General features: G+C 42.7%; 1 protein-coding gene across 16 annotated transcripts in view; it reads right to left on the bottom strand.

The window, feature by feature from the left end:
- Positions 1-23,383, bottom strand: part of dlg3 (discs, large homolog 3 (Drosophila)) — an 84,085-nt gene that overhangs the window by 16,077 nt on the left and 44,625 nt on the right. For 9 of the 16 annotated variants that reach the window (XM_086085414.1, XM_086085409.1, XM_086085416.1 and 6 more), the window contains 5 exons: positions 22,686-22,822; positions 21,255-21,399; positions 18,263-18,425; positions 7,221-7,377; positions 6,357-6,459 (listed from right to left, as the gene is read on the bottom strand). In XM_086085414.1, coding sequence (XP_085941540.1) covers positions 6,357-6,459; positions 7,221-7,377; positions 18,263-18,425; positions 21,255-21,399; positions 22,686-22,822 — 705 coding nt within the window. The remainder of the gene's footprint in view (positions 1-6,356; positions 6,460-7,220; positions 7,378-18,262; positions 18,426-21,254; positions 21,400-22,685; positions 22,823-23,383) is intronic. The other 7 variants (XM_086085410.1, XM_086085421.1, XM_086085425.1 and 4 more) reach the window with 1 other exon arrangement.

Below are 23,383 nucleotides of genomic sequence, written 5' to 3'. Positions count from 1 at the left end.
GAGCCGCAATCAGCCCCGCACACTCCCCAGGGGAGTTTGGGGAGGGAATGCTCGGCTCCCGACTATGAATGGCTGCCAAGCCACGGCTACTAATGACAACATCACAATACAGACATGTCTCTGTACGATCATCACAAGATCTGCGCAGTTCAGTCAAAAAGAAAAGGAGAAGAGAGAAAGGGGGTTGGGGGGGGGGAGCAAGGGTCGACATCCAGCGTTTGAGATGAGACGGCAAAGCAAGGGCACACCTGTTAAAGGCACTTTACAGGTAGTCTTTTGTTGGCCCACAACAAACAGGAAGAGTCATGGGAACAAATGTTCCTCTATCCTGCCGGCCTTGTGTGTAAAAATAACACAACCTGAAACTCAAACGGAGCAGCCCAACACGAACGGAGTGCACTCAACAGGTACTACATTCTGTACTGTGCGGACGGAGGCAGCTGAAAACGCATTTAAGCCTTTGAATAAACAACCGAAACGCATGCGGGGTCAACAGCTGACGTTTTTGTACTACCACGAGGCACGGAGCGGTATCACATTCTGACCGGCAGGTCACACTGCGACAGAAGTCCAAGTCGCAAAGACTTGAGTCCCCCACCTCGCCAATTTGACACGAGTCAATGAGCGCAAATATTTGCCCAACGGATTGCAAAAAGGAAAAACGTCACCAGTCAACAGGACATTCGCTGACGGTTCACTTTTAGCACAACTGAAAAGACCGAAATGCACAAAATCATAATTAGCAAGAGTAAAATGTGGTTACCCGACTTGGTAACAAATGTCTTGTTGGATGAAGACATGTCTGACAGTGAGGATCAAAATTAAGGCTTATTATTTTTTGTAAAGGCTTTTTTTTTTTTATACCGAACGTGCTATGATGACAACCATGCAGACTAATCTTAACTAATTAAGCCAACTCGACTACAGCTCCTGATGTCCGTGACGAGACCACCCAAGATACCCTTAAAGGGATTACACCACAATATTTTAAGCCCTTCCACAGTTAACTACAGGCATATAATGATTCAATCTTACCTTTGACAACATGGCGGTGTCATTTTTTTACAATTAAATATTAGGCGTTTTGATGGTTATTTTTCTAACGCAGAAGTAAAACGGCCAGTTCAGTAAAACCCCGCCTTCTCCTCGTGTGCTTGCCGCGCCCCCGGCGAGCTGCTGTTGGCGCTCTGCGTTTGAAAACTCCTCCGAATGGCAACGCAACGCAAGCCATCAATTCTTCAATAAACATTTGAAACAAAACGGCTCCTTGCCGCAAGAAATCGTGGACGAGGACGGGAGGAGAGGCAAGTAGAGAGGAAAGAAGGAAAAAAAAAAAAAAAAACTGAGCGAGTCGAGCACCACCAAACTGCCGCTTACAGGGCGATTGCGCTAACCGCGACGCTATCCCTTCAGTTAGGTTCAGCAATGCAAAGATTTTACTTGTCGTTTACGCAAGTGCCAGCCAGAACCTTTTCGGGGATTTTAAGACGGCCAATTGTCATTGTACTTTGGCGTTGCACACGGGAAGGATAATTGATTGCTTTGAATCCATCTGGACAGAATGTTTACCGATAAAGCCTACTTTCATCACTATCATCCTGCGAGCATGGATGTCGGCTCCTAATGACGTCAAAAAGTGCCAACAGCTCGTTTTCTCAGGTTGGGAGGGGCTGGTGCTTGGAGAGCGGAATCACCTAGAATTTCTCATAGGAGGGGCGAATGGAGGAAAACACCACTGGAGATGTTTTTGGTGAGGAAGTAGCATTTTAACATAGCTAAAAGCTCCAAAAAGTTGTTTCTTCAGCTTGCTGTTCTGTTCCTTTGAAAGGCACACAAATACTGCAGGGCATACAGGAATGACACTTTATAATACCAGCTTATGTCTTTGTATTATCTTTTATCAGATTTGACATAATATAGTGATATTTTTGTAGATGAAAAACATTTTTAAAATGTGATGATTTTTTTTCCCTACAGGGCGTTAATAGCATTTCAATTAATTTATGTTGTAATGAATTTGATATTTGGCTAAATGAAGTTTCAAGGCTGGTCACAGAAGGAATTAAACTTGAGGCGCCGCTGTGGTTTTTTTTAAAGAACGAAACATGCATCTATGAAATATGCTGATTTCAAAGTGCACCATTTGACTTTGCGAGACAGAGCAACCCGCTGAGAGGAACTTATCAGCGCAAACCATACTGCATGTGCACTTTCACTGATGGCTGTGAAAAGATAAGATTAGCCAAGCTGCAGCAACATATTGTCATTGTCATTTCGTGTGTGTTGTTTGCATGTAATGCTCACATACGAACAGAGTTTAAAAATTCAAAAGTTGGAATGTTTCCATGGAAATGACCTGGAATTAAGAAGTATTTACGAAAATAAACCGAAGGTTGGCTCGTAATGGGCAACTTAAATACAGTTGGGCAAAGTATATTTCAAAATGGATGCAACACAAAGCTAGCCCCAAAGTGTGCTTCAGATGCGTCGTCACTCCAGTAAGGTTAAAAAAAAGAAGAAGCAATCAAGGTACTGTGATGCCCTTGCGTGTGGGCAAGGAGAGCTATCAAATTTACCTGGCTGTCTGCTCGACAAAGCAACATGTTTATATTTACGCTCCTATAAGATACATTTACATTACATTGCCTTCAATTAATTGTCATAATTCCCATTGAAAGTTTCCATTTGGGAATATTCCCCATCGTAAATTTCCACGCAAGTTTCGCAGGAATTTTCCAGCCCTCTGCCATCCAACATTTTTATTTCCTCATGGCAATGTGACACGGCGGCCGTAATAAGTCACCATGTCATCTGACGGCGCACGTGTGCCTAATGTTTTGTCCGGCGAGCGTATCCGAGCAGCCTGGCATCCACATGCGATCCAAAGCGCATCAATTATTCACGAGCTCGCCTCAGAAAAGATGCGAGGAGAAACATGAGGCCCTTTTATTCCAGCTCAGACCTTTAAAGCGCACGCAAGATCTACTGTAGCTTACATTTAAGCAGCAGCAGCAGCAGCAGAGGTGGCGGCGGACCCAATGGGAGGCGTAAGAGACAACTAATAGAAACTGGGACTGTTCTGAAGCTGCGTGTCCTCATTAGTCGTGCAGCTTTTTTGCATTTTATTTTTGGGGGGGGGGGGGGACGGCGGCTCGTCTTCTGATCCACTTACGCAACGCGTAAGGCATGTGCTTTGTAAGAGGAGAGTGTATTCTGTTTGTAGGGAGTACATCCCATGGATGCACAGCAAAAACTGCAGTTAAGGTTCACCGTCTCCACTCCTTTGGAGCTCGAGTGTGCTGACGTTGCACAAAAAAGGCTCGCCGCATTTCCTCATATTTCCTCCGTGTAAATGTTTTAGTCGAAATTACGCGCCTCCCGCAAGTCAATCAAAGTGCACATCGGCTCATATTTACTCCCCACTTCCTGCGCTGACTGTTCTTGAAAGCGCCCGGGAGTGATGGGTGAATTAGTTCGTTCCCCCTGTGCCAGAATCCGAAAGGAACAATGTTCCGCACTCGCATACCATTCTGGGATGCCAGAGTGTTGCTGGGGAGTGGCCTCGGGTCATCGGAGTGGTTGCAGGAAGTCAATCATTAGCGAGCACTCGTCTGGCATGTTTGAAGTACGTGGTTAAAAATTGTACACAGATAAGTTGCCTTCGCCGGCTAAAGCGGAGCAAACTTTGGAATATGTGACCCGACCGTATAGCTTAAGTGCGGCTGTCGCACACTATTACAGTCAACGCGCACTCGTCTGGGAATTTTTTTGGTAGAACAAGACTAAAATTGTGTAGCGCCCCAATTGCTCTGCTCCTTCGAATTCAGTCAAGACAATCTTGACATGCTATGAACCGAACCAGTAACCGAGTTGCACGGTCATTTATCACATCAATAATCAACACACCTGATCAATTGTTTTCTTTTTTTCCCAAATTGAATCTGTTAAAAAAAGGTTTTAGTGAAAAACATGGATGCAAATAAAAGCCTTAGTAAAGTGATGAATTAAGATTAAGGATGAACTAGTGGGGCTACTGGTTGAGCTTGTTCATTTCTATTAACAGGAGCTCACAATATCTTCTTTGTCATTATGTCATCGCGGCATGCTGAAAACATGCACGCAAAAAAACGAGAAAAACGAGAAAATAAACGTGTCACGCTGTGTTATCGCAAAGCCGATGTCATGACAACTTGGCAATTGTGTTTGCATTTGTCAGCAATTTAAACTGCAGCAATGGAAATTTCATGCAAAAAAAAAAACAACAACCCTGTTGATATTTTTTTGTCCTCGCCAACAGAACAACTTTGAGATACCAGTAAGACAATTTTACAGCGGTTTCCTCTCACATGTTGTGACACATGCCTAATAGTTGCCATATTATCACTACTGCTAAGGAGCTGACTCATAAAGTTTGTAAGCATAACTAGTAGGGCAAAAGTGGCACTAGCAGTGTGACTATCCTTGATAGTAAGGGCAGTCTTTGGTATTAGCGAGCTGAATGGTCTTACAAGTTCGGACAAAGAGTGTCCAAGTAAATAGCAAGGCTATGGAATAAATGCTCAAGCAGCTTTCCATACACACACACAGACACACACAGACACACACACACACCTGTTGGACCACACCTGTGCGTTCCCACCTAAAGCTTTAGCGTTACATAAGAAGCGCACAGAAGTGAGTTTTTGCGGCATAACAATCCTACGACACAGCACGACTTAATCTTGCCTCAAACGTGTCGAGTAACCACGACGTTAAGAAGATTAAAATCCAATCGATGTGGTTTAATCGCAAACAAGTGCCAAGCATTAATAGCGACGCTAAACGTGGGCAAACTTGCTACCTGTGTGATTATTTACAAAAATCACACCTTAGCGGATAAATACGTCGGCCCAGAGTGTTAATTGAAGTGTTTTAGGAGCTAACTCGCTATAACCTCCGCTAACCGAGGAAGTAGATTGACGACAGGTTAGTCGTGCAGAGTGCCCGGCTCCCTAAAAAAAAAGAAAAAAAAAAAGACACTCGTTCCGCGCCTCTACAAGCACAGCACACTTTGACTTCATTTTGTTCTTTCGGATGTTAAAACGTCGCCTCCTCTCACCTCGTACGGACGGAAGTTTCGCTGTTTTCCGCCGGTGTTTCGTCGGGTCTTCAGCCGGCCATGAGCGACTTCACGCGGCTGGTGCTGGGTTGTTGCTGCTGCTGCTGCTCTTGTGCACTAGCCCATCCCCCATCCTCTTAACCGGGCTGCCAGTCCGATTCAAACTTGCTCGCTTGGCCTATTTCCACCAGTCTTTTCTTCCTCCACGCTTTTTTTTTTGGGGTATAACGTTTCCCTTCTTGAAACTCTCTTTTCTCCCTCTTCTCGCGGTCTGCGTGTTCGCCGGCGGAGCCAGTCGGCACTGAGAGCGGGGAAAGGGGCGGCCAACCGCGGTTGGTTTGCCCGCCTTACATGAGGCTAACCCGGCTGCATGCTAGCCGTGGCACCGCCCCCCCCTGTCGCACTCAATATCCGTCCGCGCGAGCCTATTGGGAGCTTCCGCCGCCACGCCAGGTAGAGCTACGACCCGTGGAAAGGTCTAGGCCGCACTGGTACAACAAACGCGTCCGGAGTACGTCCCTCCCGCGACAAGTGCCACTTTTGGTTCACGAGAACGCAATTTTAATAAAGCTTTCCATAGAAAATACACTCATTTGCTTCCACTCGAAAGACAATTCAGTAATAGATCACCTGAGTCTTACTGGTAACATGTTGTTCTACTTCTAGTACAAGGCTGCCCCTAAATGGTATCATTTTGCCACTAAAATTTGAGACAGTGCAAATACAATTTTCATCTGCTTGCACCTGGCCAGAAATTAGATTTTTTTTTCCCATAAAAAAAAAACATCTTGATTATTTTTTGCTGCTGACAAACATCTGCTTCACACTTCAGCCCATTTATCAGTAATATAGTGAAAATGAGTAAGAAGAATATTTACATTGCAAGACAATTTATAGTGTGTGCCCCTAAATCTTCTAATTGCACCTCTAAAATGCACTAAACCACACAGCCAATAATGAATCATTCTAAAACGAAGTGAATAATTTAGCTTCTCTCGACGTGATGAGGTCACTTGTCGCTAGGCAGAATTTGTGGCGCACAAAGCACAATCAAATAAAACGTTGCCACCTTGGATTTGGCTTCATGGTCCAAGTGACACAATTCCATTTTGACGAATATGCGTGGTCTGGGAAACGTTGCACTAATCCACCATACTGGCCAACATTACAGTTTTCCATCCAGCCATTTTCTGTATTTTCTCCTGTCGTGGCCACATTTCCTGACTGTGGCGCGGATGTGGAAGAATTCGAGGCTCACCTTCAGGTCTGTACTGAGCAATGATGGTGACGGTCTGCCCGGCTCTCTTGAGGGCGGCGGCCGCCTGCTCGTGCGTCGCGTTCCTTAAATTCACACCGTTCACCTGCGACCAAAACAGAGATCTCTACTGGTCATTTCCATTTAGGAGCATTTTGCAGTCATTAGGAGTTCTAAAAGACAAGCTGCTCATGTCTCTTCATCGCAACTCTGCGCGAGGAGCAAATATGTAAACAGAGGATGGAAGTTGTTTTAAATAAACAAATGAGATGTACCCTACATATCAAAGTAGCTTATTTCTGGATCCAGTGGTGGGAAGTATAATCAGCCATTTTAACTTTTGAACAAACACAAGTTCTTGAAGTGTCGCCAATTAAAGACAATTTGATACATATTGATACACGAGTGCAATACGATTCGATGACAGTACATTTGAAAGTGGAGTGATTTGATTTGATGTATTCGTATCGTTTCAATCAAAACAGATTTTCCAATTCGTTGCACCCACAGTTAGTACATTTCCCAGCCTGTACTTTTTACTTTTATGGAGTCGAATCAGTAAATGTATACGAGGTCAATTTGCATTCAAATGTTCACTACTGTGTTTAGCCAGTCTATGGTGTTTTACATTGCTTGTTAGCATTAAGCTAAATAGCCTTACCTATTCACTTCGGCATTTGTATCTCAAATTTTAGCTGGCAAGTCAAAGCCAAAGCCAGTATCCCCCAAAAAAACTCTTTAAATATTTCAATAAATATTTAAATCTGCGCGTCTACTTTAAGTACAGCATGCGAGTACTTTGGCCAGCCCCGAGTTGCTATCATCGCGACAAGGACAAACGGAAAGCATCCGTGTGAATGTACGGACCGACAGAATGCGGTCGCCTCTCCTCAGCTCGCCGCTCAGGTCAGCCGGCCCCCCGGCCAGAATGAAGGAGACGAAGATGCCCTCGCCGTCCTCCCCGCCCACGATGTTGAAGCCCAGCCCGGTGGAGCCCTTGTGCAGCAACACCTTTCTCGGCTCCCTGCCCGGACAAAAAATGAGAAGCGCCACAAAGTCAGCCTGGTAACGTACAAAGTGAAGAATGGCTGAAAATGAAAATAAACAAGGGTCTCCTCGACAGCCGTCTAATCATTCCAGTAGTTGATCACAAGAAAACAAAAACAAATGAATTTGCTAAACTCTTGTTGATTCGACACTTGAGTGAACCCTCGCCGTATTGCGCTTCATCGTTTGCACCCCACCGCTATAATCACACATTTTTTGTGTTTTTATAGTAAACCAGCAAGGTCCAGTTTTGTGTTGCGCACCTTTGGTGTCGTGCCGCCTTGTGCCACAACATTCTTTGCAGAACTGAGCTACACTGGAATACATGCAGTGGAATACAAGAAGAGAGGAAGAGGCAGAGAAGGTCCCCTAATAAGCAGCAGGAGCAGTCATTATAATATAGCAGAGAGAATGTTGCCTGTAAGTATCGGCGTATGCTTTGTTTGTATGTGTTGCTGCTCTGTGTATGTTAAAGTAGCAGCTGGTTGCAGTTTTATAATTAGCATAACATTAATGCTAAATTCTGTTAGCCCATCCGTGGTGTTTCAGATTGTAGGTTAGGTACAAAAAAGGCTTTGATGCAGCCTCTGAAATGAAGGGAACTGTGGAAGCAATGGTAGTTCTTACAAAAAAAAGGCCAGCAGGTGGCAGCAGAGTATATGAAATCAACCATGGCCATGTTGCAAAAAGCTGTTTCCCCCACAGTTTTCAACAGATTTGTGAATAATGATGAAACTTAGCTATATTCTAATGCTAATTGCTGCAAAACGGAAACTTTTTTTTTCCAGATGAAAGAAGAGACTCTAATCTTTCTTTTGGTAGGTTCCATGTTTTTATAGCAATAGAACACAATATTCTGTGGAGCTGGCAAAATCAGTCAATAATCGGGAGCGAAGGGGGTTGCTTCAGTGAAAATGGCTGCGAGTGAATGAGTTAATGACAATTAATGATGTTAGAATTCTGAATATATTGAAATATAATTGATCTCAATGGAAAATTGGATGTCGATCGTGTTCAACTTTGTGGAGGTTCGACTGCATCTTGATGGTGGATAACACTGTATTTATCTTCTTTTTTTTTCTTTTTTTTACATACATAACAGCACGAGAAGCCAAACAAGCGGCTCCAAGCACCTTTTATCCACTGGCTGGACGGACACACACACACACACACACACACACACACACACACACACACACACACACACACACACACACACACACACACACACACACACACACACACACACACACACACACACACACACACACACACACACACACACACACACACACACACACACACACACACACACACGCACACACACACACGCACTTTACCACCCACTCAAATGAACGTACACTGTCAAAATAACATACATACTGGATACCCCACACAGACCCCCCCCCCCCCCCGGCCCCCTCAACTCAATCTCCGCTTTTTGCATTACATGCGATGACTCAGAAAGGCTTTTGGAACGACCTCCGTTTTAGACGCTCCGCTGCTGTCAAACACACACACACACACACACACACTCACAAATATTAAGGAGGCCCATGCAACGCTGGCCTTGCACGCACTCACTTAATAAGCGACGGAATGAAAGCAACATACATTCATGCTCCTTTGTATGCATGCACACGCAAACGCGCATTCCTTCCGCCACAAAAACACGGCATGGTTCCCATTAGTGGTTTTTCCTGCAGTCGACAGGAACAATTCCATCTCCATTCCAATTGGCTGCGCTCTAAGTTGCGATTGAGGCCACCCCCCCCGCCCCCCCCCCCCCCGCCTCTTCCCGCTGAAGCAGCATTTCACAATTTGAAGATTCATGCCTGGAAAAAGTCTTGATTGTGACTCTCAAAAGAGATTTGGGAGAAAAGAGTAATGGACAGGAAGTTGTGGGTTTGGTCGGTTTGACGACCCTTGCGACCGTGTCAAAGCGCTCTTGAGCAAGATACCGACACCCCCCGACCCCCACAGTTGCTCCTGATGCTGCGTTATCAAGAGGTGAATGAGAAGTCAGCGTTAAGCATTTTGAGTGCCTTGTAGGTGGCAAAGCACAATACAAGTGAAAGCACATTTACTATCATAGAAATAAAAAAATGATGAAACATGGTGAAGCTGTAGTATGCAAGGTTTCCACACAGAACATACATTGGACAAGAAGCATAACTGCCTCGTGCTCCAGCATATCTGAAACAGGCTCGTACCTCCAATTGAAAACAACGCAAAGTCAAAAAACAAACAAGCAAAGTCTGACAACTCCAAAAACACGGCAGAGCCTCCGAAACGCGAGCGACGTGCCGTCATCGCCATAAATCCAGATTCCACTCGGCGGTTACCTTCGCGTTCCAATCCGACGGCCGCTTCCGGAGGAGCATTTCGGAGGCAGTCTCCTCGCCAGCGACGCGGAGGACGAGACGTTGACGGTGAACATGGCGGCGCTCGCTCGCCTTCCTGCGATCTGGCCTTCCTCTCACAGGCGGGTCGCTTTCACATGCGCCGGCCGTATCTCATGACCGCCCGCGTTGCGTGACGGGAAGCAGCTCCAAACACTCGCTGCCCATCATCATCATCATCATCATCACCGGAGAGGCTTAACATTTAACCCTAACGGCCGCGGAGGCAAGTAACCAAGCGCAGATACTTTTGACTCGACTTAAATAGGTTGAAAGTAAACGTCTTGTAAAATTGACACGCCACACAAAAGCGTTGCGAACAAGCCCGACGACCGAATGATCGGGAAAAATCAGCAAGCATAGAAAAAGAGGCTTTAAATAAATAAATAAATAAATAAATAAATACATCTCAAATGCTGAGCGCGCTACCGAATGCAAACTGTCAATCAAATACCACTACCAACACCTGCAAAAACAGATGCTACTTCATCTGGCATCCTTCCTATGCCGGCCAAATAAGGACGTGTTTGAGTTGCGAAAAGACATCCGGTTGCGGGTTTACATGCTGCGACAACGAGGCACTCGAAAGTGGCCACGCCGGCACGAAGCCCCGGTCCGCACGCTGGCTGACATGTCGGACTTAAAAGCAAAAACAAAAACTTAAAATAAAAACTATAAAACTAAATATAGAAAAAAAAAATGTTTTTATTTATTATTATTACTATTACTATAATTATAAACTGTACTAATAAAAACGAACAAAAAACTCAAAATAAAAATCCCGCCTCCTCGCTCTTCCGTTTTTGTTCTCTTCTTGTCACTTAAGGTCAACAACGAGGCGCTCTAAAGCAGCCACGCCAGAAGACTTCAGTGGGGATGTGACGATGACGGCAAATTTCGTGATATCGCGATATTAAAACTGACACGAAATCGTCGTCGTCATGTTAGGATATTAAAAGCAGCACATCTGTTCAAAAAAGTCAAGTTGATTTGCAACAACAACAAAAAAAAATCTGAAAAACTTTCCAGCAATTCTTTGCAAACATGTATAATATATTTAATAAGAAATCTCTCAATTAACTTGACTTGAGTATTTACCAGGACAGACTTTCTCGCCATTGGTCCGCTGATACACCAAATGCGAGAAAGTCGTCCTCTGTTTTGGCACGTCAACATTCTCAACAACATTGTCAGCCTGTTGAGACTCGGCAGGTCAGAAGATTTCCCAGAAGCCCCTTGGCTCAATGTGTAAACAACGCTCACTTGTTGTTGTGAAGGCCTTTAATGTGACACTGTTAGACTCTGCGGCTCCACGCTAGACAAGAAGCTCGGCTTTCTTTCTCTCTCTAAATTTTAAATCGACATATTTATAATTAACGAAAAAATATATACATGAGGCACAAAACGCGCTGATAAAAAAAAGAAAAAAAAAAGCATTTTCTTCTTGTTGTAATTTGACATTTGACTCATTTACATTTCCAGGCTTCTGGCTGAGAAAACCGCACGATGTCTGATTAACACCTCAGACGAGGGCTGGGCTTAATTTGCCGTGATTACTTTCATTTCAGCGCCTCTTTTTCCACCTCTGCAAACGGCAAGCGAAAGGTCAAAGTGTTCCTCGTTATGCATGCATGAATTTGTGGAGTCAAAGCTTTTTTTTTTTTCGTGCGGATGCGAGGTGCTTCAACTTGCTGATTAGCTCACCCGCTGCCACAATCTGACTGCTTCTTGTCTTTGGAGTCTGACCAAATACGTCAAATGATGAACGTTTTTCATGTGTGCCTTGATTGGGGATCGGCCGCCAGCCTTACTGGCTTCATTTCACTTTACATACATGGCAGAAAAGTTTTTTTTTTTCATCCTAAAATTGGCTATAATCCTGACTTTATTGTTGCGTCAGTGCAGGTTAGTAGCAGCTGCTGTACATTCGCGTGCTATGACATCATCAAATTCTTGGATCTGTTTGCTAACCTAGCTTCCGTTATCCGTTGAAAACTTCTTCTTCGCTGGCCAGCGACAGCGGCAGGATGGTTCAAAGATGGGCCGCTGGGAGTTGTGACGCAGCCATCGCAATCAGCCCGCTCCACTTGTGCGCTTATTACTCTAGCAGGCATCTAAAATGATCGGCCTCGCGCGGCGGGTTTGAACCGAGGTGTCAGCTAGCCCGGATGGAGGCCGTTGCTCATCCGGATCGTTGGGATGGATTTACATTGCAGCTGTAGCTACCATAGGCAACAGGAAATCTGCCAGTGATTGACGCCAACTACCGCAAGATGGCAGCAGAGCACTACTTTTGTCTAAATGAAGCTCCTCAACTCACTTCAATGTACTTGCTAAGCTTAAGATACAAAAAGATGGCGACAAAGCAATATTTTTATTGCTTTGGATACTAGTAGAATCTTTTCAAGGATATTGAACTCAAAGGATTTTCCATAAAGCGCTTTGAGTTTTTATTCAATATCCCATCCTTCATATTCAGCGAAGGCACTAGTATGTTGTCCTCGCTTGTAAAACATGTTTGGCATACTGGTACAACAAAAAACATGTTAGTAGTGAGGCAAACTTGTACTAGTTAACATGCTGCTACTAGGACTACTAGTGGCATAATACAATTCTACTAGTTTACTATGGAGGACAAAAACTGCCAAAATTAAAAATAAAGAAATGACAACATAAAAAAATTCATAAAAAAATAAATAATATAATACAAAAAATAAATATAATTGAAATAAAAATAGCTATATAAATATATATATAAAAATAAAAATAACCCAACCGAAGACATGCTTAGGACCGCCCCCTTATTTGAATAGCATTTCGTTCTGACAGAGTATCTGCAGTATGAAATAAATAAACGTGAGAGCAGAGCGTTTAATTATTATTATTATTATTATTATTTATTGATTGATATATAATTCTATCTATATATTTATTTTGTTGTTTATTTCTACATTTACTTTTATATTTAATTGTATTTTTTGAATCTTGTTTTTTATTATTTTTTTTTTTATTCCTTTAAAAAAAAATTGTATTTCTTTATTTATTCATTCATTCAAGTTTTGGTCCTCCATAATTTACATGTCGTGCCTCACTAAAAGCACACGTGTGGTCAAGTCATTCTAGCAGTCTTACTACGAGTGAGGACAAAAAGCATCCTAGTACACGAGGACAAAAAGCATCCTAGTACACGAGGACTCAAGCTCGATGAAGGATGCGGAATAGATGCTCATGTGGCCGAACTGCTTTTGTCTCGTGACTGCTCAAACGCTTTTTCCATGCAGCCCTACAAACGTTGACAGATATTATATTAAAGCTAAGACACGCGCGCACACACACATGCGCGCACAGACAGAAAGACAGACGCACGGACGTACAGAGACACCAGGATTTACAAAGGGATGAGGAACAAACTTAATGAGCAAACATGTTCCCATCTGTTAACGTCAAACTCAGGTAGGCACTGCTGCAAATATGATGTGCAGTGCACTTGAATATGACCCCCCCCCCCCCCCCACCCCACCCCCTTCGGTAGCAAAGTTGGCCCGATGGGGACAGAGAGGCTTGAGGTTGATCAACGCCTCCTGACAGATGGAACGGAGCAGCTTGTGGGAGTGCGAAAGCCCTTTCGGCTGCACTCCTCCCGCAGGGATGCGTTCGCCAACAGCGGGTACGGCTCGCTTTTATGGAAAAAAAAAGAAGAAAAAAAAACGAGAGCAAAGGGGCGCAAAAGCGCTGCTTTTCTTTTTCGTCGTCGCGTAGAGAAGCCCTCAAGTTGCACAAATATTACGAGACGTTTGCACGACGTCATTCAGCAGACCTGGACTCTGCGTGCTTTCGAGCTTTTTGAGTCATCTTTGCATCCAGATCTTGTTTACGAAGGGCGCGATGGGGAACGAGAACTGCTTTTTGCCACCCGCGCGCGAGTGTGACGCGACGGCGAAAAGGTTTTCTGTTTTCTGTCTGGTTTTGGGGAGAGGAGGGTTAGCTGAGCAAGGCGTGACGGACTAGGTTAGTACCTGCCAGAGAGGGGGAGCGGAGCTTGGCACAAGGGTGCAGGGGAAGGACAGAAGCCTCTGAAGAGAGCCTGGGGACCTTTGCCCTCCCCAGGTTTGTGGATGACACTGTAAATTGGCTCAGCCCGGCTGTGGGGGTACAGGAATCACAGTGAACGGGACAAAAAAGTGTAGGACAGGAAGAAAAGCAGGCGTAGCAGAGGTGGGAGCAAGTCACAGTAAGTCGCGAGTCTCACGTCGTGCTACGTTTGCTACGTCGAACGTGCTGCATGAAAATGTCGACATTTCAGCCTGCAAGAACTCCAACGGGAACTTGAGAAGCGTACAAGAGACAATTTGCAAAATGTTACGCTCTGTGGACTCGGACCAGCAACACGTCACTCCACATTGCAGTTCAACTGACCGAGAAAGGGATGCGACAAAACAGATATCAATATAATCATAATCATAAACACCATAAGATCCCGTGAAGAAGCAGCACCCCGAGTACAATTTTTTAATTTCATCCCATTGAGATCCGCAGATGTCTTTTTCAAGGGAGTCCTGGAGACAATATCACGAGAACGATGCTCTTTTTTTTATTTGATTTGATTAAGGGCTGAAAATTGTTTTTAAATCATAGTTTCCAAAATCTTGTTCTTGCACGGAAGCTATTTTTCATTTCTTTACTTTTAGAATCGCTAACTCTGTAACTGCTTTAAAATTGTGTACTTTTAATGACAGTATGTGAAACATTTTAAGTTACGTTGTGTATGAAATGCACTATAAATCGCGGATTCTATTTTATTGTTTGCTTTTTTTACAACCTCTCGGTACTGCCTCCTACTGGTAAACTGCGACTTTTTTTTCTTCTTCAAAAAAATAAGAGTGTTACACACGGCATTTGAAAGTAATTCTAAAGTTAATCCTTGTTGCCGGATGACCCCATCGTGATGGTTTACACGTGTAAAGAAAAAAAAAGTTCATTTAAGAACATTTATTATTGCTGACTTTGCTTTAGTCTATGTTGCGTCATTAAAAACAATATGCTGTTTATCTTGTTTCCAAGTGATATTGTTGGGCTCCTATATCAAAAACTTACATTTGTATACAGTATTCCTCTTTTATATTTTTGTCTTTAAAAAAATAAATATAATTTTCAAGTGTTAAACGGACAAGTTCTATGAATAAGCAAGTCAAGTTGAGTGTGTCATAAGTCTTAGCCAAGCAAGTTCCAAGTTTTAAAACTTCAGTCTGATTGGAGTCAAGTCATGTGACTACAGAGTCGCCCCCCCCCCCCCCCCACCTCTGACGCATACCAACAAAAGATGCGACATACAATGTAGACAGTTTGCACAAAAGGACATTACGGGGCCACGGGACAAGAACAACCCACTAACACACTCCGACACACGCACACACACACACACGCACACGCACACGCACACGCACACACAGGGAGCCTCCTCCCCAGAGCTGTGGGTTAAGATGACTCAAGGCCTCGCGGGAACACTCGCCACCCACCCCCGCGATGCTACTTTGAAGTTCTCGGGATCGGAGGTCAAAGGCACCACACACACTGTCCAGCTTGAACGCAGCGTCGCCTCCCCCCGATGAGCTTCGAAATGCAAATCCACATTTGTTCGGCTTCACGACGTGACTCAACATGTGCGTCTCGCGTTCACGTCAGACACACGCTGACAAGACCTGGACCATAGCAACCCCCCCCCCCCCCCCAAAAAAAACATGCACGACGCAAACTCTTAACCCTTACATACTGTTTAGGGATAGACTGATAATCGGCCTGGCCGACTATTGGGCTTTTTGACGAATATCGGTATCGGCCATTTTTCAAAATGTGTTGGCCGATAAAAGGTGAAGCTAAAACCATTTTAAACTCAGGGAACTTATTTCTTTCACTTTTCAGTTAACTTTATAAAAGATGCTGCTGACCCTGGGAACCTTTTGAACTTTTTTTTTTGTTCAACATTAAAACAAAACAAAAAAATGCAAAAGTTTAAGATTTCAGTTTATTTTTTATTTTGGGAAAAACAGAGCTATGGTATTTACTTGTTTAAGTTTCCATTTCACTTTTTAAGACAAACTGATGACCTTGGGAGCTCCCAGATTATTATTTTTTTTAAATAAATTTTAAATGAAGTATATTGTCTAAGATAAAAAAAAAAATTAAAAAAGGAGTTCTACATTTTAAAAGGTTTGAAAAATTGTTCAATGCTTAAAGAAATTACAACAAAGTCAAGATTGGCATTTGTATTTAAAAAAATTCCACGCCAATATTTGTACCCCCTTTTTACTGAAAATGAATATCAGCTTCAAATATCAGTTACCGGCCTCCTTGACTGCTAATTATCGGCATCGGTATCTGCCCTGGGAAAAAAACATATCGGTCTATCTCTAATACTGTTTGGCTTAAATTGGACCCGATTGTCAGCAATGACATTCACGTAAATGTCATTCTTTTCACCCAGAAATGAGAAGATTTTTCCAAAAGTGATCCAAAGTGTACAAAAATGAAAAGATGATGTCAATGTAAATCATAAATTGTTTGTTCCAAAATTTGACTACACAAATGGAATGAATGTTGAAACTGCACATGCCACAAATGTGTGTACTCTTTAATGGGAAGTTGGAGAAAAAAAAGTCCCGAGAACTGTCTGTGTTTCCACCACATTTGCACAGGTTCCAACAGAAACATGCACCTGTTGGTCTTTGGAGGGTCTTGAAAGAGTCAAACTGCAAAATAATGATTATATATACTAAACATCAGGAAGAGTGAACCTCGACGCAGGTGCGAGGTCGACGCCTTTTCTTTTTCTCCCAAAGATCGATGAAGCACCAATCGTTCATTCATTAAGGCAATTAAAATGCATTTTTAGAAATAGCTGACATATACAATTATTATTGTTATGATGATATGCTTGGCCTGAAACATGCAATGTGCATGGAAAAGGAACAGTACGTAAGTTGTTTTTTTGTTTTTGTTTTTTACAGTGTGTGTTTGTTCCAAAATGAAACAAAAAGAAAGAAACAACAAAAGCAAAAAAAAAAAATAAAATCCCTTCTGCCTCTGCCTCCAAGCAATCTGTGTGCTTGAATCTTTGCAGATGGAAACGCACGACTGTGAGTGTCAGATAATGCGACGGGAGTCGAGGCAAGGTGGGAGTCATCCAGTCGCTGCCGATGTACTAGTGCGCTCTTTGCCCTCACTAGTAGGACAATTTTGGCATCCAGCAGCATGTTACCTAGTCAGGTAAAACTGTGTACTAGTTGACAATTGCACACTACTAGTACTACTCGTGTCAGAAAATGCTACTGGTTCACATTTAGTGCTTCTTTGGTAGTACTAGTTGCATATAGATGTCAACTAGTACACCGTTTTGCTTTGCTAGTAACTTGTTATTCGACTAGTACGCCAAAGTTGTCTTACAAGGTTAGATGTAGAAATGTCATTCAACGACCAGGTCACACTAGTAGAACGACTTCTGCCCTCCACTATTACATGCATATGACATTTCTGCACACTAGTATTTTCCCCCACTAATTTTGGCCTACGAGCAAGCAATTAAACCAGGGTTTTTCCTGTGTACAAAATTCAGAGGCGGCCACCTCCACCATATTTGCTCGCTACCTCCAACCGGAGTGACTGATAATGAATGAATGCTTTAACATGATAATAGTCCTATTCTTATTGGAACTATTATTCTTTCTATTGAAACATGGAATTCTTATATGTTACCTGTAAAAAATGAAAGCGAGTCAGTTGAATTTACAGAATACATGCACGTCATGGCGCATGGTCAAGATTAGGGATGTTCGATACCACTTTTTTTTCTAACCGATACGCAACTCTCGAGTAGTCACCGCTACTGATACCAAATACCGATACCACTAGTAAATAAAATTCCCCACCCATAAATGACAGATTATTTTAAAGAAAGACCTATATATCCCAATATATTACTTTTCCTTAAAATTGCAAGAGGGCGGCCGATAATGGTATCGGTCAACGCCGTGAGAACCGATACCTTAAAATAAGACTAGTATTGGTAGTCACCCATCATCGTCAGGATGATACCACCTGTGCCTCAATTTGAGCCAGGAAAAACCCTGTAACCTTACTAATGCAGTACTACTAACACTACTAGGGCAAACTAGTAGGCATACAGTATGCCATGCACTACTTCCTGGATGTTCCTAGTAGCACCAGCAATCTCACTACTAGTTTGGCTTAAATAGTAACACGTAGTTGTGCTTCTACTGTGCCAAAGATGTCCTACTAAAGTGCAGAAATGTCGCACACTAGTGGAAAAATCAGTACTAATAAGAAAAAGTTGTACTAGTGCAACCGTGTGATTCTACTAGTGCACTGAAAAGGGCATACTAGTACATGGGGCTTTCGCTGGATATGGAAATATGTAATAAGTGTTTTCCATGTGCAGCGACTTACCTGGTGAAGTCTTCCTCCCCGAGCATGTGGCGGGGGACGGGCGAGTACCTGGACGGGGTGACCTGGGGCGGCGGGTAGGGAGGCTTGGGCTCCATGGCGCCCATGTAGTTGTGGCTGACGTGGTTGTCCACCATGGTGGGGAAGGCTGGGGGGAGGGCCATGCCAGTAGGGAGGAAAGCAAGAATGATTACACCGTAGGGAACGCAGGAAGTCAGTCAAAAGGAGCAAGAAAAAAAAAAAAAAGAAATATCAAGAATCAAACTTTGTAATTTGTCAATCTAAGAAAACCACGTAAATGTCTTGTGAAAGTCCGCTAACGCATAATGAGAAACGCCATTAAAGTGCTAACAAAACTAGCATTGATAGCAGTACTAATAACCCTTGAAACAACTTCTATTTGAACATAAACTGGCACAACATATGTAGACAAAAAACAACATCAAAATAGTCACAGGCATCATTTTTTCATCCCCCACAAACAGAGGTGGCAAAGCCATGTCCAGAAAGTAAAAACCCCGCCGCAGTTTAGCTTTAGCCCCAAATGCTAGCTAGCGAGCTAACTCCCATGGTGCTTGTTTACCTGCTAGGGAACTAGCTAGCTAGCAGTACAAATAATCCTTGAAACAACTTCTATTTCAACATAAACTGACACAACACATGTCGACAAAAAACAACATCAAAATAGTCACAGGCATCATTTTTTCATCCCCCACAAACAGAGGTGGCAAATCCATGTCCAGAAAGTAAAAACCCCGCCGCAGTTTAGCTTTAGCCCCAAATGCTAGCTAGCGAGCTAACTCCCATGGTGCTTGTTTACCTGCTAGGGAACTAGCTAGCTAGCAGTACAAATAATCCTTGAAACAACTTCTATTTCAACATAAACTGACACAACACATGTCGACAAAAAACAACATCAAAATAGTCACAGGCATCATTTTTTCATCCCCCACAAACAGAGGTGGCAAATCCATGTCCAGAAAGTAAAAATCCAGACGCAGTTTAGCTTTAGCCCCAAATGCTAGCTAGCGAGCTAACTCCGATGGTGCTTGTTTACCTGCTAGGGAACTAGCTAGCTAGCAGTACAAATAATCCTTGAAACAACTTCTATTTCAACATAAACTGACACAACACATGTAGACAAAAAACAACATCAAAATAGTCACAGGCATCATTTTTTATCCTCCGACAGAAGTGGCAAATCCAGGTTCAGAAAGTAAAAACCCTGCCGCAGTTTAGCTTTAGCCCCAGGTGCTAGCTAGCTAGCTCCTATGGTGCTTGTTTACCTGCTAGGTAGGCTAGGGGCTTTTAGTTTCCGGACCTGGATTTGCCACCCCTGTCCGCAAATAAACGGCTAATTTGACAACAATTAAGTTGTGATTGTCTTCTGTGTTTCATCTCCACGTCAATGTGGATCACTTGCAGTAAGTAGGTATTATACCGCCCTCTGGTGGCCAAGGCACAAACCAGGAGTGGCACGATGTCCATCAAATTGAAATTACGAAATCATAATGACAAAACGGTTTCATTCTATATATGGTGAAGTTCCCCCAAATCTAGTAATAAGATCATCGGAAATGCCGAACATTGCAGGGGTACACTGACACTCTAATATAAGAATAAAAAAATTAAAAATGATCTTCTACATCCATGATTTACCCTCATCCACTTTTATTCCACATTAAGTGAGCATGTGCGACAAAAATTGTGCAAAAGCCAGCATGCTTACTAAATGGCTAAAAAGAATTTGGAGCCATATTGGGCTCCCATGCGCAGGTGGGATGTGAGAAAGCGGCCGCACTGTGGGAGGCGGACAACTGAGCTTGTTGTTGCTGTGGGAAGAATTGCGTGTATGTGTGTGTGCGTGCGTGTGCGTGTGTAGTAGTCACGATGTGGGTGTCTCGGGCGTTTTTGGGCAAGAGAGCAGCGATCCGACGCAAGAAACCACGGATGCAGGTTCATCGCTCTTCAAGATAAAAATGCCGTATTTTATTTTTTTACATTGCGTTATGTAACGTTAGATTTATGTAAAGCGTATTTGTCGAAAAGTAGGTCTTTACTTGAGAAGGAACACATTTGGGGCAAGCAGTTTTTTTTTTGTCACCGTTTGTTTAACGTGGTGCTGATCCAATTTCACTTCATTGCTACAACAACGATTATTTATTTATTTATGACAAACAACGCAGCTTTCCTCTTTCCTATGCCAGCCGGCATGACATAAAAGACTCTTCCACTAGATGGCAGAAGGTTGACAAATCCTTATTCTGAGTGGGACAACAAGTGATGAACAGACCTCCACCAAGGCTGAAAAATCCAAATCTGAATTGTGTTTTTAATAAAAAAAATAAAATAAAAAAAACTTAAGCAAACAATTTAAGATATTGGGGGGGGGGAGAAATGAACAGTTTTGACAGTTTTTTGTAGCATAATACAGCCATACTAATATGCATGGAGCTGTTCTTTACAGAGGATAAAGTGAGTATTATTATGTCATCTATCTACAAGTGTTTCATTACCAAGTTTAAATATCTGTTGCATCAGGTATTATTATTATTATTATTTTTTTTTATATTATAATATTATAATAATAATAATAATAAAAATAAAGAGCAATGATGATGACATTTCCGAATGAACAATACTGAGCTCTTAAAAAAAAAAAAAAATATATATATATATATATATATATATATATATATATATAAAAAAAAAGCATCAGGTATTATAACGCCACAACACTGATGCTATTCCTTAGCTTGTGTATGGTGTTTTGCATGGAGTATTAGCATTAAGTTAGCGGACTTAAGCAAGGCAGAGTTATGTCGTTTGGATGTGATTTTTTTGCTTGCAAGTCAAAGCACAAAACTGGCAGAACAATTTGACATATTAATAAATGGATTGCATCATCAATAATGTACACAATCAACAATGGTGCAAGCTGTCAGAATTGTGACTTTAAAGCAAAAGAGGAGAAGAGAAAGAAGTAAATACGTACTGCTGGAATAGTCGGGCGGGGCGTACATGTCATTAAGGTGCACGGGTCCCGGCTTGGCCACCTTGAGGTAAACCATATCGGACGTGTTCTTCAAGGCGGCCACCGCCTCCTCGTGGCGCACGTCCTGAAGCACGATGTTGTTCACCTGGACCGCAAAACAGGCTGTGAGAAAACTACGCTCATACCCAAAATCTGGACTAACGTGTGCAGTTTTCTCTCTGAAAGATGATCCGGAACGATTATATTGCGGTGTGTGGGAGTGATTTTTTTTTTTCATTCCTTGATTTGTGATTGACAATCGTTGAGTGGAGTGCACGCAACCCAATAATTAGGCCAAATTTGTGTCAGGCTGTTTTTAAGGAGGAACTTTACGCTCAACACTCGCACCACAGGATAATCGCTCAGGACAATCTTTTGGAAATCATTTGATCAACTTGCCTCTACTGGATTTGAACCTGTCCAATGTTTATGATATCAGAATGATAAGACTATCCCGAGTGGCTATGTTGTGGTGTACAGAGCGATTTGTGTGGCTCTCCTTGCCCAGGGCATCTCAATACCTTAACTAGTGTTGTTCCGATACCGTTTTTTTGGCCCTCAATACCGGTTCCGATATCTAATTTTGCCGTATCGGCCAATGCCGATACCATGCCGACAATGACTGTTTTCATGGATGGCAGGCAAGAGGACGCTAGTTAGCTGGCTTGCTAAGAGAATTGAAACCCTGCCCAGCGTGTCCGTCACAATTGGATTTAATGTCCATGCATACGTACGCAAAGAACGATAGCACACTTTTATTAGTGTTGTTCTGATACCATTTTTTGGCCCACGATACCAATTCCGATATCCAGTTTTGCAGTATCGGCCGATGCCAATACTGTACCGATACCTAGTTGTTGTTTTTTTCCAACATGAAAAAGCTGCCCTGCCATTGGTTCAGAGCATTCAAGGGCCAATAGGATATCTTGGCTTGGCATGCAGTGAACACGGCACACATCAGTGAACAGAGGTGGCTAATCCAGGTCCAGAAAGTGCCACAGTTTAGATTTAGCTCCCTAGCTAGCTCCCCGGGTGCTTGTTAACCTGCTAAGGAGCTAGCTAGCCTGCCACAGTTTGGCTTTAGCCGTAGGTGCTAGCTAGCTATAGCTCCCTACCTAGCTCCCCGGGTGCTTGTTTACCTGCTAGGGAGCTAGCTAGCAAGCACGAGGGGCTAAAGCCAAACTGTGGCAGGTTTTTTACTTACTTTACTTTGGATTTGCCATCTTTGTCAGTGAATGTCATGCACAAGCAAGACACAAGATGCTGCATCCAAAGTCCTATATTAGCGTTGTAAATAATGGTATTGTTACTTGTTAGATACTCGCTGATGCCGATTCGGCGATACCACTGTTTTTATGCAGTATTACGATAGAAATCTGAAGAGGGTCTTACAGCGAGCAGGCGGTCCCCCGTCTGCAAGCGTCCATCTTTTTGGGCGGCTCCGCCCTCGATGATCTTGGTGATGTAGATGCTGTTGTCGCCCGGGATGTGCTGGTTGCCGATCCCTCCGGCAATGCTGAATCCCAGTCCTGGAAGATTGACGTGAAAGAATTGGATCTCATGAGAATCATGTTGTTTTATAAAAGAAAACAAACATTGCGTTCATGAGAATTACATTGAAGAAAAAAATGCATTATATAAATACTTACCTGAATAGATGATTGTTAATGATATAATATAGTTGGGAAAATAAAATAATGTTGTAATATTAAAAGCGACAATTTGCTAGTATATTGTCAGAATTATTCAAGGATAAAATCATCATATAGACATTTTTAATTCAAATCACAATGGCTTCTCTCACTGTGTGTGTTTTTTTGTTTTGTTGCACCATTAAATAAAATATTAATTCATGTTCATTTTAACCCTTCAAATTACAGCTTGGTTGCACATTGATAGGTTGGAAAACAACCACAAAACTTCTTTTTTTTTTATTCTCAGCAACAATTTTTTCCCTTACTTGTGCACTTCTAAGTACAGCCAGCAGAGGGAGCTTCCACTTCTAGATGAAAAAGTCTGCTGAGACCCAAGACGTATATCATATTAATGTTATTTTCTTTGAATTATTTCTTAATACTTGAGTCTTAATT

This window comes from Leptonotus elevatus, chromosome 9 (genome assembly GCF_054856555.1).
Source record: "Leptonotus elevatus isolate MCC_2025b chromosome 9, RoL_Lele_1.0, whole genome shotgun sequence".
Classification (NCBI taxonomy): domain Eukaryota; kingdom Metazoa; phylum Chordata; class Actinopteri; order Syngnathiformes; family Syngnathidae; genus Leptonotus; species Leptonotus elevatus.
This window is presented reverse-complemented; position numbering and strand designations above follow the sequence as displayed.